Source organism: Nelumbo nucifera, chromosome 4 (genome assembly GCF_055504915.1).
Source record: "Nelumbo nucifera cultivar China Antique chromosome 4, China Antique-T2T, whole genome shotgun sequence".
Classification (NCBI taxonomy): domain Eukaryota; kingdom Viridiplantae; phylum Streptophyta; class Magnoliopsida; order Proteales; family Nelumbonaceae; genus Nelumbo; species Nelumbo nucifera.
In genome coordinates, this window is record NC_142652.1 from 85065052 (window position 1) to 85084623 (window position 19572).

The 19572-nt window shown below is 38.1% G+C and overlaps 1 protein-coding gene across 2 annotated transcripts in view; it reads right to left on the minus strand.

The window, feature by feature from the left end:
• LOC104585974 (phytyl ester synthase 1, chloroplastic) overlaps positions 1-15526 on the minus strand; it is a 120382-nt gene extending 104856 nt beyond the window's left edge. The window contains exons 1-3 of one of the 2 annotated variants that reach the window (XM_010243043.3): positions 14750-15523; positions 14488-14539; positions 12414-12469 (exon numbers count right to left, since the gene is read on the minus strand). In XM_010243043.3, coding sequence (XP_010241345.1) covers positions 12414-12469; positions 14488-14539; positions 14750-15182 — 541 coding nt within the window. In that variant the 5' untranslated portion in view covers positions 15183-15523. Of the gene's footprint in view, positions 1-12413; positions 12470-14487; positions 14540-14749 lie in introns of both variants that reach the window. The other variant, XM_088886626.1, reaches the window with a different exon arrangement.
• Between the last annotated feature and the right edge of the window lie 4046 nt (positions 15527-19572).

The following is a 19572-nucleotide window of genomic DNA, read 5'->3' on the forward strand; positions in this document are numbered from 1 at the left end:
TAATTATACAGTCTGTAACATCTTCCTATTTTAATTATACAGTCTATAACACCCCTGAATCTTAACGAAGAATACGCACTTGTGATTGAAACTGAACCCACACCATAGCATGAAACAACTTAAATGTTGGGAACACCTCAAACTTGTGGCGAATAAAGTATATCCATGTGTACCTGGTACAATCATCAATGAACGACACAAAATATTTGTATCCAAGTGAGAAGAGACAGAAGCGGTCTAGACATCACTATGTATAAGCTCGAAGGGAGAGGTAGCTTGCTCGGATATGTGAGGAAATGGTATGGTACGACTCTTACTTAAGCAACAAGAAACACAATATGTATCAAAGGTGTGCAAAGAAGGAACTTTATTCTTAATAAGGTCCAAATCAAACAAAAATTTTAATTTTTCAAAATGTAAATGACCCAAACATTTATGCCATAAGTCCCAAACATTATTTCTATGACTCATAAAGGAACTAGAAGTGGAGGAACTGAAATAAACTGATGATGTTGTTGTTTAAGGCTTCTCGAACTCCAATACAAACAGACGGCCCAACCTGCGCCCCTTCCCTTTCACCTCCCCAGTGTTCCGGTCCTGAATCAAACATCCATCTTGAGAGAAGATGAGAATGTTGCCTTCATCAATTAATTGGCCAACAGAAATCAAGTTTGTAGTGAGATTAGGAACAAGAAAGGTCTTGATAAGAGGGAAAGATGCAGTGGGTGAAAGCTTAAGAGACAGATCACTATTACCAATGATGTTTAACTTTTCACTATTGCCAGTAACAATATGTTTGTGATGGGTTTTAGTAAGGTTACTTGGTTGGTTAGGGTAGGATCTTGTCATGTGGTTGGTAGCTCAAGAGTTAATCATCCAACTACGAGAAGAAGAAGCACAATAACCAGAAAACTCACCAGGTAAGCCAATAGCAGAAAGAGCAGAAGAAATAGTAGAAGTTACTAGTTGTCGAATATTTTCCTCAACCATAGATGCCAGAGAATCACCTTTAACAAAAGAATCACCACTAGCAATAGATTTCTTACTCCCATGTGCTACAACAACAGTGTCAATTCCATAGGTTAATCCTTCCAGCTTTATAGGAATAATATCTTCTCTATTGGAGGCCATTTCAGCAAGAAAACAGCAGTCCAGGCACAAGGATATCAGAGACAGCCAAATTCAGCAATCAAGAACTCAAGATGACAATCCAAAAAAAAGGCAAGTTTTAAGACTGTCAAGTCTGAAACCCTTCAAATATGAATCTGAAGTCTGAATCAAATAAATGGGAAGCAAGAAAACCCTAGGACAACACCAGATCTAGGGTTATAGGTTGATCGAGTTAGCCAATTGAGAGAAAACTGTGATTTACCAACACAGCAGGCGTCTTTTTCAAGAATAAGGAGATATCTTGTGCTAATCGAAACAGTCCCTATCAATCTCCAAACCAGAAACTGAGTGTAGGATTAAGAAGAGCTTGAGAGGACCCTTCAATCTGGAGAGAAAAACTCAAATCGCAGGTTGATGTAGAAGGCCAGAAATCAAAAAAAAAAAGAGTTACAGTCCAAAAAAGGAAACTGTACAGTGTTACAGCCCCAAGAAGATCAGAACTCCTTCGAAAACTTCACCAAATCAGATGTTGTTTGTAGGTAGAATAGATCAGGTCTAGGCGACACCAGAACTAAAGTTTGGCCTTGAACCAATGTCTCACAAGAGAGATCTAACGAAATCTCTCCTGCTGGTTGCGTAAAGAAGACTGAACAGAAAAGGGTTGAACAAAACAGCCCTAATATGACAGGATTACTACTTCTAGTGAGTTCCATGAGAGAGAGAAAATATATCAGAGAGCAACCTGCTCTGATACCATGTCAACACTCTTGTCTGAATAGAGAGAAGAACAAGAATAATCTTAGAGGTATCAAGAATGAATGACCCCCACCTCAAAGAGTCTCTTATATATTAAAAGATATGTACAATTACAAGAATGCCCATATAGGGCTGAAAGAGAAAAGAAGAATAAGAAGTATAAGTAATGTACAACAAGGACTATACTAATAAGATACATCAAGTTATAGTCTCCACATAATCGAACTTTTACATATATGTATATATGCATATATACATACATATATACATATAAAAAAATAATAAATATAAAAATAGTATACATATAGAAAATAATATATATAATTCTTAATTTTTTAAATGTCAAATAAAAAATATTATTTTTATAAAACATTTGGCTCACATTCAAGCTCGAGCCGAGCTGAGCTCGAACTTACAAGCTTTTGACTCGAGCTCAAGCCTCGTACTATATTTGTGAGCCGAGCTCAAATAGCTGGATATTTGGCTTGGCTCGGCTCAAATCCACCCCTAGTCATAGTAAGCGTGTCTCTAAAATTTCAAATCCATTGCCTCATTGGTTAAGTATCTTTTCTTTTATCAGCAACTCAATAAAATTTTATTAAGATTAAGGAAACAAGAAGTTGTTAGTTCAAAGACCCTTTACAGCAAAGATCCCCACACACATTTAACATTGGGCCCAAAACAAATGTTGTCTATGAGTTCCTTGCTTACCCAAACCATCTACCAACCCATTTGCAGACCTCCTAACCCATCTTACATGGGTTTGCATATTTCTTGAGATCATCTTCAATCTTCTGAAATCATTTCTGAATTGCCATAGAACCCCTTCTCCTTTTTTCAACCAGACAACAACTATTTTTGAGTCCCCTTCAAGAATCATCCTAGTAATTCCCATATCCTTAGCTTTTTGCACCCCAACAATAGCAGCCAAAAATTCAGCTCTCACTGAGTCATGCCTCATTGGTTAAGTATCTTAAGAGTGATTTAGTTTTCTTTAGGCTGGTTTATGAGTGGCAGAATTGTAATTTTAAGGTTTCTTTCAGGCCAGGAGTTTGGCTGGGATGTTAGAGCTTCTTTCAGGCCAGGAGATGGATTCTAGCAGAGAGGATAGTTGGAGCTGGAACTGGACTGCAGATGGACTGTTTTCTGTTAAGTCTTTTGCTCTCAAGCTGTCGGAGAGCAACCAGGGCACAGTCCCAGCTTCAAAAATTTGGAACCCAATCTCCCCTTCAAAGTCAATGCTTTGGTGTGGGCTGCAGCTCTGGATAGGTGCCTAACCAAGGCTAATCTGCTCGGAAGGGCAGTGCAGATCCTTGACCAGAGTTGTATTTTCTGCATGCAGAGTTCAGAGGACAAATCATCTTTTCATCCACTGTCTTTTTGTTTCCTTAGTCTATGGCACTTTATTTCTGCTTTCGGATTGAGTTGGGTCATGCCAAGAAATGTTCTGGATCTCCTTTGAGGCTGGGATGTTCAAGGGCTCTCAAAGTCTGCAAACTGTTTGGGTTGTTGTGCCAGCAGCTGTAATTAGTACTATTTGGTCTGAAAGAAATAGGACCTTCCAGCAGGTTTCTAGGGATATGGAGGAGTTGTCTCCTTCTATTTTGGAAGGATGGTGTCCTGGATCTCAGCTATAAGGTTCTTCAGAAGCATAGTCTGGTGGCCCTGATGAGCTCTAGAAGTATTTTGGAATTGTAACTTTGATGTTCTATTCTTGCTTTTGCCCAGCCAGGGTAGTTTCCTTTGGGGGCCTGTTGTACTTTGTATGTTCTTCCACTAAAAGTTACTTTTTTTCCAAAAAAAAAGTCTCAAAATGTGAGCAATGAATTTTGAGGTATATTTTTCTGCTTATGTGGATTTTAGTGAGTGATTCCCAAGGCCTTAGAGTGATTCTAGGAAACCTAGAAGTGACTCAACACCTACACACTTTCTAGAGAGAGAAACTTCTTTCTCTGAATCTTACTTACCAAACTTCTTTCTCTGAACTTTACCTACCAAACTTCTTTCTCTGAATTTCAAAGCATATTTTTCGCTCACTCACTGAAGCTCCAAAAACCCCATATTTGCTAATATTGCTCATTCATTCATCCTAATAAAAATATTTTTAAAAGACAATTAAAACTATAAAATCTTATTTTATAGGGATTAAGAATTTATGACCCTAATATGGACTTGTTTGGGCTTGCCTTGAGAGGCTTGATACAAAAGTGGCTCATAAAATCAGGAATGCATAATGTTTAACATCACATTAGCTATTTGAAGTAATGCAATTGGGGAAAAAATAAAGACATTGAGAGTTATACATGCTTGATGCTTGAATATGTTTTATATGCTATGCTTGATTTTATTTTTAAATTTTCATTTTAAATATGTTTTACATGTTATGTTTATGTATTTTAATTCGAGACATAGGCTTTTTGAAACATTTATTTTAAAATTTAAGTTTATGTTTTTAATTAATATTATGTTTAGTACTTTTCATTTTTGCATTTTTGCACCTTGCTTCAGAAAGGCACACACGCCTCGCCTAGCGTCTTGCATTTCAGGCGTAAAATGCCCCTTGCGCTTTTAAAACACTTCTTGGATCTATAGTTGTCAAGGTGTCATCTAGGCAACTAGGCACATGGACACCTGACCTAACACTTTGACTTATAGCAATAAGGCACCCATCTAAGCAACTAGGCACCTGCCTAGACAACAAAATAACAAGGTGGGCACCATATTAAAATATCATTCACATTGTTACATCTTACTAATATGCATGTTCATAAATTCTATTATATACTATATATATCATTTATACTTTGTTTTAATATGTGTGTTCACCACCCATATATGCTCTTCTAACCCATCTAAAGTTGACCCCCATATCACTTGCTAGACATCTCACCTCCCTTATGGTTTGTCTGTGGTTCCAAACCCTCAAATTGTTCATTTACATTCAGCTTATTACTATTTACTAATTGAGAAATCCCCTTCCACTTCCAATTGGTGGAATCCAAGCTGCTTTGCAAGCCTCAACCTGGTAAGAGAGCTAATATTTCTGCCCTCAAGGAGTCTCCAACAGTCCAAGGTAGCCACTATTCTTCCATCATGATCCCTAAATGCTCTTCCAATTCCAAACACTCCAAGGTACCACTTAAACTCCCATCAAAATTTAGCTTGATTACATTAAGAGCTTGTGGAGACCACATCTAATGCAAAATTGGTATAAGAGTTGTTGAAGCCACTACTATTTCATAGATATGATGATTTGCCATGTTTTGAGATGAAATTTAATGTTCTTAAGAGAATTGCTATTCTTTCAATTAATATGCATGCTGAATGGTATATAAAACTAGGGAATTAGGCAAACTTTGATATTTATTATATGAAATTCTTGATGCCTAGGTGTCACCTAGGCTCCCACCTAGGAAACTAGGTGACTAGTGTTAGAATGATATGTTAGAAGGCTTGAGTGTGTTCGGCTGATAAGAATTCCTATTAGCCCATTCTTATGTTAAACTTATCTTGTAACTGGGCCTTTGCTAATGGGCCTAATCTTGTTTATGTCTTAAGTCTTCTGGGTGTCCCATCACTAATCAGGGGTATCCCAGTAATTTCTTGTACTTTGTACTTCACTTATATATAAATAAAGGCATGGTCGACTGCAAGTACAGTTCGACATTCCAGCATCTCTTCTTCTTTTCCTCTTTTCTGCTACTTCGACTACAGTGGTTCAGCTTTCATGGTATCAGAGCATTGAGCACCTTCCTGGTTACTGCCAACGCCATCTCCTCTTTCTTGCTGTATTTCACCTTTTTTTTATCTGGGTTGCTGCTGTGAAACCCTAGGGTTGCAGGAGAACAACACAAGGTTCGACCTAGGGTTTCCCTTGGTTGTAGGGCGCAAGGGAGGTAAGACCCTGAAGCTGGAGTCCTACTAGTTTCTAGTAGTTAGCAGCTATTCGGCTGCTAAGAAGAGGTCTGTATAGGACAGACCTAGTTGAGGATTGATTTCAGCAGTCCTAGTGTTGTCTGTAAGGAGGGGAACTCCCTTTACAGTTGCAGTACTCGAAGTTTAAGTGGAGTCTGCATAGCACAGGTCGGTTACCAGCCCAGAACACCTTTTGCTGCTGTACCCGAACTAGTTTAGTCCAAGTGAAGCCTATCCGGTGTGCTACCAGCACTGTGAACTCTGAGGTGAAGCCTATCTGGTGTGCTATCAGCACTGTGAACTCTGTGACTACTTCGGCCAGCCCTAACCAGAACCACCCAACAGTACTGTGAACAACTCCTTGACCAAAGTTAGGATGTCATCACTATCCGGTGAAGTTTCTTCTAAAGATAACAGACCTGTTATAAGGTCCTCAAACCTGGAGAACCCTAATCTGCATAGCTTGCAGATTACAAGTGTGCTATTGGATGAGTATAACTTTAGAGAGTGGTCTGTCTCAGCAAGACTGTTCATTACCTCTCGTGACCTCACAGGCTATTTGGATGGAGATAAAAAGGAACCAGAAATCAGCAGCCCTGAATACACTCTGTGGCGCAAGGAAAATGCCACAGTTATGTCTTGGTTGCTGGCCTCCATGACTCCTCGGGTGGCTAGAACTGTTCATCATTTTCCTACAGCCACTAAAATCTGGGAGAAAGTATCTAAGACATATGGCCAAAAGAAGAATAATGCTAGAATCTACAGGCTGAACCAAGACATTGCAGCCCTAAGGCAAGGAGACATGTCTGTGGCAACATACTTTGCAACACTGGAAGGTCTCTGGGAAGAGCTTGACCATCACATGATTTTGGATTGGGAAAATGCCAGGGATAAGGAGAGGCATGACAAGCAGATTGAGGAGGGCAGAGCCTTCAAGTTCCTAGCAGGCTTAGACCCTATATATGAAGGTGTAAGGTCACAGATTCTAGGGAGAGATGAATTACCTGAGCTTCATCATGTTTACTACCTGGTGAGGAATGAAGAAGTAAGGAGAAAGGAGATGCAGGTTGACTCCCAGACACAAGCAACAGAACTATCTGGAGAACATTCATCCTTAGTCTCCACTAAGGGAAGCAGATTTTCAGACAAGAAGTCCCTCAAGTGTACCCATTGTGGTGGTGAGAAACACACAAAGGAGAAATTTTGGGTCTTGTACCCTCATCTGAAGCCAGATGCTCTGAGAAAGGAAAAAATGCAACATAAGGGCCACACAGCAAGTGGGAATCTTGCCACCAACAGCAGTAGTGACATCTCACAGAGTACTCAGCCAGTGTCCTCTTCCACCACAAAGCAGGTTGCTAATTCCTCTTGACCAAGTACCTTGGGCTTTACAGCTAGTGAGGTAGAGGTTCTCAGTTGGGCATTTGCCCGTCTGAAGAACAATCCTTTAGCTTCCACCTCTCTTGCCAAATCAGGTACAACCTCTGCATTTAGTGCAACTAGTTCCATTAATTCTAGCTCTTGGGTGATTGACTCAGGAGCCACTGACCATATGACACATATGTCCTCATTATTCTCCTCATATCATTTATTGTCTGGCCAAGATAAGATGAGAGTAGCTGATGGGTCCCTCTCCACCATCTCGGGAAAGGGAGTGGTTGACCTAAGCAAAGATCTCTCTCTTAAATCAGTCTTACATGTTCCTAGTCTTACATCAAATTTGTTGTCTGTTTCAAATATTACAAGAAATTTGAACTGCAGTATAACTTTTTTTCCCTCTCATTGTGTTTTTCAAGACAGATTGACGAGGAGAACGATTGGAAGTGGTCATGAGTATGAGGGCCTCTACTATTTTGATGCAGATGTCAGTTCAGCACTGCAAGCTTCTGCTACTAATAGTCCAGAAAGTGTGGAGTCAAGAGCTAGGTTGCACTTGTGGCATGCTAGTCTAGGTCATTTGTCTTTTTCTTCTTTAGCAATGTTGTTTCCCGATTTATGTAAGGGCATTTCGAGTCAAAGTTTAGTTTGTGATGTGTGTCAAATGTCAAAACAATGCAGATCAATGTATCCAATTTCTAGTAATGAAATTCAAGCCCCTTTTGATTTGGTCCATTCTGATGTTTGGGGTCCTTCACCCATTGTCTCCATTAATGGCTTCCGTTATTTTATCAGTTTTATTGACCATTATTCTCGGTGCACTTGGATTTATCTGTTAAAAGGACGTGAAGAAGTTCCACGGATAACTATGATGTTTTGCAAGATAGTTGAAACACAATTTGATAAGAAGATTAAACAATTCCGTTCAGACAATGCAGCTGAATATTTTGAAAGATCCCTGAACTCATTCATGGAAGACGAAGGCATGTTACATCAATCATCATGTGCTTACACCCCTCAGCAAAATGGAGTTGCTGAGCGCAAGAACAGGCACCTAATGGAGACAACTCGAGCTCTACTTTTCCAGCACAATGTGCCCAAGCAATGTTGGTCTCAAGCTGTTCTCACTGCATCATACCTGATAAATCGGATGCCATCTAAGGTACTGGGTATGAAGACCCCTTTCTCTGTGTTGTGTCCCACTCTTCCAGAATTTCCTCTTCCCCCACGGGTTTTTGGATGTACATGCTTCATACATGTGAAGGATCCAAAGAAAACCAAGCTGGATCCTAAGGCTACAAAGGGAATTTTTTTGGGTTACTCTCCTACGCAAAAGGGGTATAAGTGTTATGATCCTGTCTCCAAGAAAAAATATGTCACCAGAGATGTAGTCTTTTTTGAGTCTCAACCCTATTTCCAATCTTCTCAGAATCCTCTTCAGGGGGAGACTAGTGGGATGGAAGAGGATTCTCATTCTCCCTTCTTTTTTGTTCCCCTTTCATCACCTTCCACTACTCCTAGCTGTAATATTCCGGGTCGACCTAGTGAGACTCCCGTTGTGCCAGTTACATCTCCAGCTTCAGCTGATGCTCCTGATGATTCCAGCAGGCAAGAGAAAGAGATACTTACATACAATAGAAGGAAGAAGGGCCCTCAACCTCATGATTGCAACCAGTTGGACTCAGATCAATCTGTCTCTGCAATCCAAGGTAATTCTGACTCTCTCAATTCAGATTTGGATCTTCCCATTGCTCTCCGTAAGCCTGTTCGTTCTTGCACCACTCGGCATTCCATAGCTGATTATGTCTCTTACTCACATTTATCACCTGCCTATCATTCCTTTGTGTCTGTTCTTTCCTCTGTATGTGTCCCTTCCAGATATTTAGAGGCGGTATCTAATCCAAGATGGAAAGAATCCATGAATGAAGAGATGAAAGCCCTAATGAAAGCAAGAACGTGGGAATTGGTAGACCTGCCAGAAGGGAAAGGCACTATTGGGTGCAAGTGGGTATTCACAGTAAAGCACAGGGAAGATGGGTCAATTGAAAGATACAAAGCCAGACTTGTGGCAAAGGGATTTACACAAAAGGAAGGAATTGACTACAAGGAAACCTTTGCCCCGGTAGCAAAGCTCAATACAATCAGGGTTCTACTATCATTAGCTGCAAAATTCTCTTGGGAACTTCATCAGTTGGATGTGAAGAATGCTTTCCTTAATGGTGATCTACATGAAGAGGTATTCATGGAACCCCCACCTGGATATAATGTTGGAAAGAAGGTGTGTAAACTAAGGAAAGCTTTGTATGGCTTGAAGCAATCTCCCCGGGCATGGTTTGAGAGACTTTGTACGGCCATGAAGAAAGTGGGGTACACTCAGAGCAGTGCGGATCATACATTGTTTACAAGGAGACAGGATGAAAAACTTACAGCTCTCATTGTTTATGTGGATGATATGGTGATTACTGGAAATGATGTGAAAGCGATGAAGAGGCTGAAGGAGTTCTTAGCTTCAGAATTTGAGATCAAGGACCTGGGAAATCTGAGATATTTTCTCAGGATTGAAGTTGCTAGATCAAGAGAATGAATCTACATATGTCAACGAAAATATGTGCTAGATCTCCTAGAAGAAACAGGCATGATGGGGTGCAGGCCAGCAGGCACACCAATAGAACCGAACCATGGATTACAAGAATCAATGGGTGAGGAATACTATGATAAGGAAAGGTACCAAAAATTGGTAGGAAAACTGATATACCTATCCCTCACTCGGCCAGACATTGCCTATGCAGTGCATGTTGTCAATCAATTCATGCACTCACCAAAGACTCCTCATATGAGAGCAGTGGAAAGAATTCTAAGATACTTGAAAACTTGCCCAGGGAAAGGAATTCTATTCAGGAAGAACAACAGACTTGGAATTGAAGCCTACACTGATGCTGATTGGGCTGGGTCTGTTGGAGACAGAAAGTCAACCTCAGGTTACTGTACATTCTTGGGAGGAAACCTAGTCACATGGCGCAGTAAGAAGTAGAATGTTGTGGCTAGATCAAGTGCAGAAGCAGAATACCGAGCTATGGCACACGGGGTTGCTGAATTCTTATGGCTCAAAACTCTCCTTAATGAGCTTGGTATTAAGACTGAAGGTCCTCTCAAGTTGTATTGTAATAATAAAGCTGCTATCAACATTGCCAATAATCCAGTACAACATGACAGGACAAAACATATTGAAATTGATCGACACTTTGTAAGAGAGAGAATTGTTTCAGGGGAACTCTGTGTGCCTTATACTCCATCAGAAATGCAGATTGCAAATGTATTAACAAAAGGGCTGGCAACTACAAAGTTCAAGGACATACTTGGCAAGCTAAACATGATTGATATCCATGTTTAGCTTGAGGGGGAGTGTTAGAATGATATGTTAGAAGGCTTGAGTGTGTTCGGCTGATAAGAATTCCTATTAGCCCATTCTTATGTTAAACTTATCTTGTAACTGGGCCTTTGCTAATGGGCCTAATCTTGTTTATGTCTTAAGTCTTATGGGTGTCCCATCACTAATCAGGGGTATCCCAGTAATTTCTTGTACTTTGTACTTCAATTATATATAAATAAAGGCATGGTCGACTGCAAGTACAGTTCGACATTTCAGCATCTCTTCTTCTTCTCCTCTTTTCTGCTACTTCGACTACAGTGGTTCAGCTTTCAACTAGGTTCCCTCTATCACCTAGAATCGCCTAGGCACCTTGACAACTATTTTTTTTGGAGGAAAATGAAATTTTCATCAAAAGAAAAAAAAGAAATTACAAGAAAAGTGACCACAAGTCACCCAAGAGAAGAAATAATAAGCCCGACACCCCTCCAAACCCTCAACATCCCAACCAAAATGTAAAACAACCTCTCCAAAGTCTGAACCAAAATGCAAAATGCAAACTGAACCAATCCAACCAAACCCTAACCCCCTACTATTTCTATTGTAATTTCAACCCTAAAGTAAAATAGAAAAAACCACCTCACACAACCAGAACCAAAAACAAATCCCCAACAATCAACAAAAACCCAACAACATCTAAACTCTAGACTCCAAATTACCAACTAAAGACTCCATTTGATTACTTAGCTTCTCCTATGGCTTTAATATTTTTCTTAAAACTGCCCTTTTGATAGGACAAATCCCAAACAAACCCCCTTTCAGTCTGATGAAAACTTTTGAAACCCGAACAGTCCAATGATTCTTCTGACTTCTAAAGCATCTTGTTGCATTTGGGTTTTCCTTCCGTTCCTTTGTGTCCTTAATACTTGCATTAATCCTTGACAACTATGTTTGGATCACATCAGTCTTCAGTCCTATACCAAGTTGGCATCAGAACTATTCATCCTACGTCACTAAGTTTATCAAACTCATTTTGATATCTGTCAATGAACAACAATAACAAAGAATTCAAATAAAAAAAACACCAAGTATCCTTCAAACCCTATCTTTCCCTTCCTTTCTCTAATTTTCCCTTTAAACTGTGTGATATTAGGAGTATAGATGAAATTAGCCATTCCTCGCAACTATAATTTATTAAAGGTTCTTGTATATAACTTCGCTAACAAAAATAAAAAGATGTGGTTCTATGCGAATAATTTATAGTCAAAAGGAATAAGGGCCAAAAGAATGATCTAGAAGCTGCGACATCATCTGGGATGCTAAAAGGACATGGGTAGAGGTAGTAAGAAATTATTTAGGCACTAATAATTTAACAGTGGATATGACTTTAAATAGAATGGATTGGCGAAACAGGATTCATGTAACCAACCGCATATTGTTGGGATAAGGCATGGATGAGGATGATGATTGGTGGCTTTAAACATAAATATTGAATTTTTATTTGTTTCAACTTGTACCAATGGTTCACAGTTTTACAAATCACAAAAAATATTTTGCATTTCTCCCTCAGGAACCTTAAAGCCTATTATTTTTTTATAATAACCTTAAAACCTATTATTATCAGTATGCATTTTATCTTTTCTTTTTGTTTTGAGTAATCCAATAAATTTATAAGTTATACTTATGTGAGTTTTGTCAAAATTTTCAGCAGTTAAAATGCCAGTTTGATACATCAACATCTAACATTTTATCAACTCATAGAAGGAACCTAAAAGAAAATTGAAAAGGAAAAATAAATTAAAAAAAAAACTCATCAAAATTATATTCCCATGGAAAGCTTCATATTTTTTTCAATCAATTCAATTAGAAAGAGTTCAAAGATCAACACCTTCAAATGATGTCCGATCATAAACAGGGATATGCATGCATCTAACTTCAAAAACCCTGCAGTGAAAATTTTTCTAAATTAGATATCTTCATCTAGATGTAACTTGATATGTAGGCCATAATTTGCAGTACATATAGGGCCAAATGTACAGTTTTTCCCTGACAATCAGAATGAAAATTTTCTTGATATTCCATATTAATAGTGTCAACTTTTCACTCACAGGATAAACACACGAGGAATAGATCGGGAACATGTTTAGAAGTTAAATTCGTTGCAGAAAGAATGCAAGAAGGAAAGCCAAACGAATTTAAGGCTTCTCAAAAAAAAACAAAGTTTTGGGGGGTTAAATAACAATAATTTAAGCCCCCTGTAAAAACTAAAAACTAAAAAATAAAACAAAAAGGTTTTGAGCCACCCGAAAACACCCAATACACATGCCCATGCATACCATGCATATTAATATTTTGAATCTTGGAAGGAAAGCCATACATATGGCAAAATTAACACTTGTATCCAACTTCATACAAGTTAAATGATATCCACATGGCAGAAAACATAAGGAAAACAACAGGAAATATAAGATAGACTTCCCTATTTTATTATCATATACTCATTTGCACTTAAAGAAATAATACAAGATAGACAAAAGAAATGCCTTCCTAGAATGAAATTTTCCTGGTGCTACTCTTCCAAAGTAGATTTTTTTGTTGAATTGTTTTGCTTCTGAGATCCTCTTTGAGGTGGCATTTTGTTTTTGTGGACTCTCATTGTGTGTCTAGTATTGATTTTCTTTTTCTCTTGTTAACATCAGTATTTTAAAAGCACAAGGGCCAATTTGCGCCTGAGGTGCAAGGCGAGGCACACAAGCCTTTTTGAAGCAAGGCACAAAAAAAAAATAAAAAATTAAAAACGATAGAAAATTAAAAAAAATCAAACAAAATATTAAAGATAATATTAATAAAAATATAAACTTAAATTTTAAAATAAACGTTCTGAAAAAACCTATTATCTAAAATTAAAATACATAAACATAACATGTAAAGCGTATCCAAATGTAAATTTAAAAATAAAATCAAACATATAAAACATTTTCAAGCATGTAAAACCCATAATCTCTTTTTTTCCTCAATTGCATTACTTCAAGAAGCTAATGTGATGTATGATATATTACATTCCTGATTCTATGAGCCGCCTTTGTGCCACGCCCCTAAAGGCAAGCCAAACAAGTCCACGTAATGGTCTTAAATTCTTAATTTTCACACAAAAAAAAATAATGATTTTATAATTTTAATTGCCTTTTAAGAAGATATTTTATTAGGATGAATGAACGAACAACATTAGCGTGAGGCTCCCACTAATGTGGGGTTTGGGGAGGGATAGATGTACGCAACCTTACCCCTACACATACAGAGAGGCTGTTTCCAAGATTTGAAACCTGGTCACCTATGTCACAGTGGAGTAACCCAACCATTGCACCAAGGCCCACCCTCTTTTTTGGTAATACAATGGAGAATATAAATATGAAATATTTAATTTATTAGTTATAAATTGTATGTAATATGAATTTTAATTGGACTCAGATCTTAGTCAGATCAGATGGGGTTAAAACTTAACATATTGCTCTAGTTATTCACAAAGGAAAAATGAAAGCACCTTTCTAAACCAAGGCCGATTACCTGTTAACAAAGGAGCCATTTGGTGTAAGTCATGTCATAGTTTATCATCCAGATGGATAAAATTCATTTTATATTTTTATTCAAGAAAAATAGTCTTAAAGGGAAAGGGCAATCCATTCATCAAAGGGAAAATGGCTAAAAACATTCAAGAAAATAGAACACAAAAAACCGTATACAACTTTGATTCTTCACTTATCAAATAATCATTGAATTCAATAATGCAAAAGTTGCTTCTCCAAATTAACTAAAAATTTATACCCAACTCCTAACATGTAAAACTTGAGATCGTGTTCATAAGTCCTTATTTGTGGCTATGTGCAAGTGATAACATGTAATAACCCCCAATGACATAAAATAATGCCACATTCACTTTAGCAAATAGGATAGATTTGACTAACTTGCCAAGAGATTTATGATGCAAAATGATCCCCAGGCCCGTACCATCAATTCCTGCATGCCCCAATTAATAAAGCAATCAGCATTCAGATATCAAAGTTACAGAAAACCTCCAAAATACTGAAACACAAATTGCCTAAAACATTAATAATCAGTGAAACATAAAGTAACAAAAGGTTTGAACTAATACAAAATTTAATTGCCTAAGAGTTCGCCTTGGTCAATTAGCAAACACGGCGCTATCCACAGTTAGACATTGATTACCGGGCAAAAACAGTAGCACAGGTGAATCTTTTAATGAACGCCCACATTCGAGGGGACAAAACCAGCGAGGAGGCCCACCATCAGGCTTAACCATGTCCTTGGCCATATCAAGGAAATCCTTCACACTGTAAGTCCCAAAACCATCATCCCACAACACTTCCAACTCTTCCAGACCCATTACGTTCTTCGTATTGTCCATACGTTTCGGACCAAAACGACCATTCCCTCCATCAATCCTAGACCCAATTCCATCCTGGTCTCTAACGAAAGGAGCTCCATTGGTTTCAACAGACTCCGAAGACACCACCGCCGGGTTCCCACCGGCCAAAGTACGACACTGAAATCTACCGCATATTTTGGGTCTAGAAAATGCAGTAAGAGAAGGCAAACCCAGAAGACGAGTAGCAGAACAATATACTATAGCCGAGGCCATGGCCTCTCCAACCAATAAGCTCTGAAACTGGGGTTTGAAGTAAGTTTCAGCACTTCGGGGAAGCTCAGAAGAGACGCTATGATACAGAGATTTCTATGGAGAATTACACGAAGTTATTAATGCAGTGATTTATTACGTCTGGAATTGCTCTAACTAAAACTAATCACACTTTTCTCGCCCAAGCTTCTCTGCAACGGACTGAAGGTGAAAAATAGTAATTTAATGAATTTCGTTTGGTCGATTGAAAAGAAAAGACGGAAAGGGATTGAACCGTTTCTGGAATCCCATTGATTATGCAGATAAAACACGGAAAACAAGAAAACAGATCTTAACGACAAGGAAAAAGAAAAAGGAAAACAGTGAAAATTACTGGTTTTTCTTGTTTATTTGTTGGGTGAGTAATCTTGTTTTCTTTCACCCGTACGGTAGGATGGCGGAGAGCTTTTTGGCGAGAGATGCGCTTGAGCTTCTGAGTTGCGCCCATGCCTTGTTCTTGATTTCTTGCCCACCTGTTCATAGCCTTCTCTGGTTCTCTCTTTCGCCAAAACTCACCACTCACTCACTCCTTCGCCGCCTCCGACAGGCGACAAGGCCGCGCCACCTCCAGACATCATCGGCCGGGTAGCCCGACGAATTGGTCCGGCCTGGCCCGATAGTATTATACAATGTTTTTTAACCGTCGTTGACCCGGACGGTCGGACCGTTCAATGCAGTAACCGTCTAAGCAATTGGTTCTGTTTCACCTCTAACCCATTTTTGGGTCAAAAATCATTGACTCCGTCAGAAAACTGCTGACATGGGTGGTTAAATCGTCAACTCATTTGACCGGACAGTGGTTCACAGTTTTAAAAACTTGCAGAGAGGAAAAACACAAGACCTCAAATATGAGATCCAGTCTGAGACACAATCTCAAATCTGAGATCCAGGTCAAAGAAGAAGAAAAAATGTTGTAGAAAAATCGATCTCAAATATGAGATTTGAGAACTTGGATCTCAGATCTCAGATCTATGTTGTTGTCACCTTGCCGTTGCCATTGCGATTATCGTCGCCGATGAGCATTGAACCATCCTCCTCCTCCTCTTCTTTCTTCTTCCCTCCTTCCCTCTTCCATTTTCTTCCCTCCTCCTTCCCTCCTTCCCTCCTTCCATTCTGGCTTGTTTGGCTTGAAGGAAAAGGTAGGGAAATCTATACAAGGTTTGTAAAGGATTTCCTACATTTCCTTTCCTTTCCCTACTTTTTCCTTGAAACCAAACACAGTCTTCCTTTCTCTTCTTTTCTTTTTTTCCTTTCTCCTTCTTTCTTTCTTTCTTTCTTTTCTTTTTTCTTTTTTTCTTTCTCAGTCGACATCAGTCTCTTCTCCATTCTCCTTTCTCATATCAACATAAATATTTGCCCTAACAAAATTGCAAACCGTCCGAACCGTTCGACCCGAACGATAGAACCGTTGACCCGGAAACTGGTAACTAGAACGGTTCCGTTTTTTGGTCGATTTTTAAAACCTTGGTATTATATATCTATATCTATATTATACTACTACTAAAATTAAAAGTTAAAAGTGGAGATGGGAGTGTAAAACTTTTGTTTTCCACGCAGAGCTCAACAAACAACCGAAAATATGAAATCACTATTATAACTATGATATGGAAAAGATATGATATCTAAATAACTTCTTAACAATCAATTGGAATCATAAATGTGATAGCCAATGAGGTGTTATTTATCAAAATTCATGGGTGGGTTTTGATTGGTTAAAACTCTTCCCATATCATATCTTTTCTGCATCATAGATTTTCTCTTATAATTATAATTGGATTATGATTTTTGAGAACAATGTGGCTGAATTATATATATTCATAAGGCATTTTTGTTAGTTTTTTATTTGCCCTTTTAAATAAAAGAAAAATAAATTACTTTCATTAAAATAAAAGTAATGGAAAATTTTAAAATATATCCTCTAACACACACACTCTCTCACCCCTAATGTCAAGCCCCCATCAGGTACCACACAATAGAGGTGATCACAGTTTAGTTATTTATTTGTAGGCCTATTTTTGAAATCGAACTGTCTTAGACAGTGTATGCCCTTAGCTCCAATAAGAATGATGTACATAAACGTTTTTTTTTGTAAATGGATAAAATACATTGTTGTTTCATGTTAATATTGGTATGTTTCTGTTATTGCCCCTTAAACTGGACACTTAAGAGACTTGTGGTGTTAGTCTAGAATGTTCTTAGCCATTTGATAAATTTGGGGAGTTTATCTTGATAAGGCTAACACTGGTGCGCTGCCAAAGAGTTGGAGCAACTTGTCTCAACTGCTATGGCTAGACCCCAAGCACATCCAGTTTGTGTTTAATAGCATTGAACCCGGACCAATTTCCAAAGTTACACATAACGCAGACTTGAGTATGGTACTACACTAGGTGTTAGACTTGGTTGTCTTCGATATGCCAACCAGTGATATTCATGGTCAAATACCTAGGTGTATTGGGGCAGTCTAAGAATTCACCTGAGTGAGTAATCATAATGATAAGATCGGCCCCTTTGTTGAACAAAGTGAATATATGGGCTTACACTTTCTCTGATGAAAACCTAAACTGTTAGCTAGTGGATTTCACTTGGGTTTGAAATCTGGTTTTGCAAAATATATTTATATGTTATATATATTACTATTTTATGAAAGGGTTTGCAAAACATTTTAATCCTAGGATCCATTTGATTAGAGAGTATGACACTGCACCTTATAGCCAGGGGAGAGGTCCTTCTCTATCAGGCAGTGTTTTGATCATTATGGATTGAGAGGTTAAGTGTAAGAAACCATTACAGGGCTGATTTACTTGATGTGCTTTGTCTTGTATAAGTACATTATTCTTGGGTCTTCATAGAGTGGCTGAATCCAAAGATCATTTAAGTGTAAATGTTGGGCCCAAACTGGACCAATGTTGATTGGGTCAAGGGTTCACTACCCTAAGCAGTGAATTTAGCCTAACCTCTTTCAAAGATTGGGTCGAACCCATGTAGGCTTATGTGAGATCATTGTGGGGTCCCACACCATACAATATCAGGCCTAAAGTGGCCATACAACACCTTGGATCATGAGCCTTTGAACTAGATGGGCCTAAGACCCATAATTAATAAGATTAAGTAAGTCGTTAAGTTGTAATGTGCTCTAATTTGGGTTTGGTAATAGGTATGGAGCACCTATCCTCTTAAGAAGATAAGGGTTATCTCTTAATAGAGTCCAGATCCAAATTAGATTTGTATAATCTCCTAATTTGTTTAGGAGAGTGCTCTATAAGGAGATAAAAGAAGAAGAGGGTGAACCAAACTAGAACACCTCTCTCTCTTGTTTTCTCCTCTTTTCTTTATCTCCCAAGAAACCCTATCACGACCTAGGTTTTCAACAACTGATTTTTTATCACTTTTCCTTTTAGGTTTTACAAGAAAAACGTTGAAGAAAATTAGGCTCACTTACCTCATTCGATTCAAGCAAGTTGGATCACAATTTTGTTGAAAATAGTGTTGTTGAACCAAGTTCACTTACACACTATGCCATTTTCAGTAGAGGTTGGTTTTAGGATTGATTTGGGCGTAAACTTTCACCTTGGGATCTGCGCTTGTGGTATTCGCATTAGGTATAATTTCCACTAGTGATTTGGTTTCAAATCTGGTCTGATTCAATGCAAGATCGATCTAGAAAATTCAGTTTTCGAATTTATCGGGAAATCGGTTCCTGCAAGGGTTAGAAAATTTTTTGAAATTTCGCCCAACCATCTAGCATGGTTTAGCCATCCATATGGTGGATTCTAAACCATTCCAACAAACTGGTCCTACCAGCTTTTGGAAAATCGGTAACCAAAACCAAGCCGAAGCCGATCGATTAACCGGTTAACTGGTTTAGTTAACCATCAGTTTGGTTCGTCGTTTTTTCAGTTTTTTTATATTTATAATATATATTATAAAAACATATAAATATATAATAAAAATAGAATTATATATAAAATATTATATTTTAAATAATAAATAATATATTATATATTATAAACATATATTTATATATAATGCATATTTATTAATTTATAATATATAGAAAATATAAAAACATATATAATATACATAAATATGTATGAACTATATAGAAATATATGTGTACTGGTCGGTTTGGTTAACCGCCAGTTTTCTATATTAGTTAACCAAAACCAAACCGATCAATTCAGTTAATTGGATTTTCGATTCAGTTTGATTTTTCGATTTTTCTTGCTCACCCCTACCATACAACCCCCTCTCCCCCACCCCAATTATGACACCAGGTCCCACAGAACCTCTCTCACCTATCTCTCTCTCTCTCTCTCTCTCTTCACATGGGCCCCATCAACTCCCACACAACTCC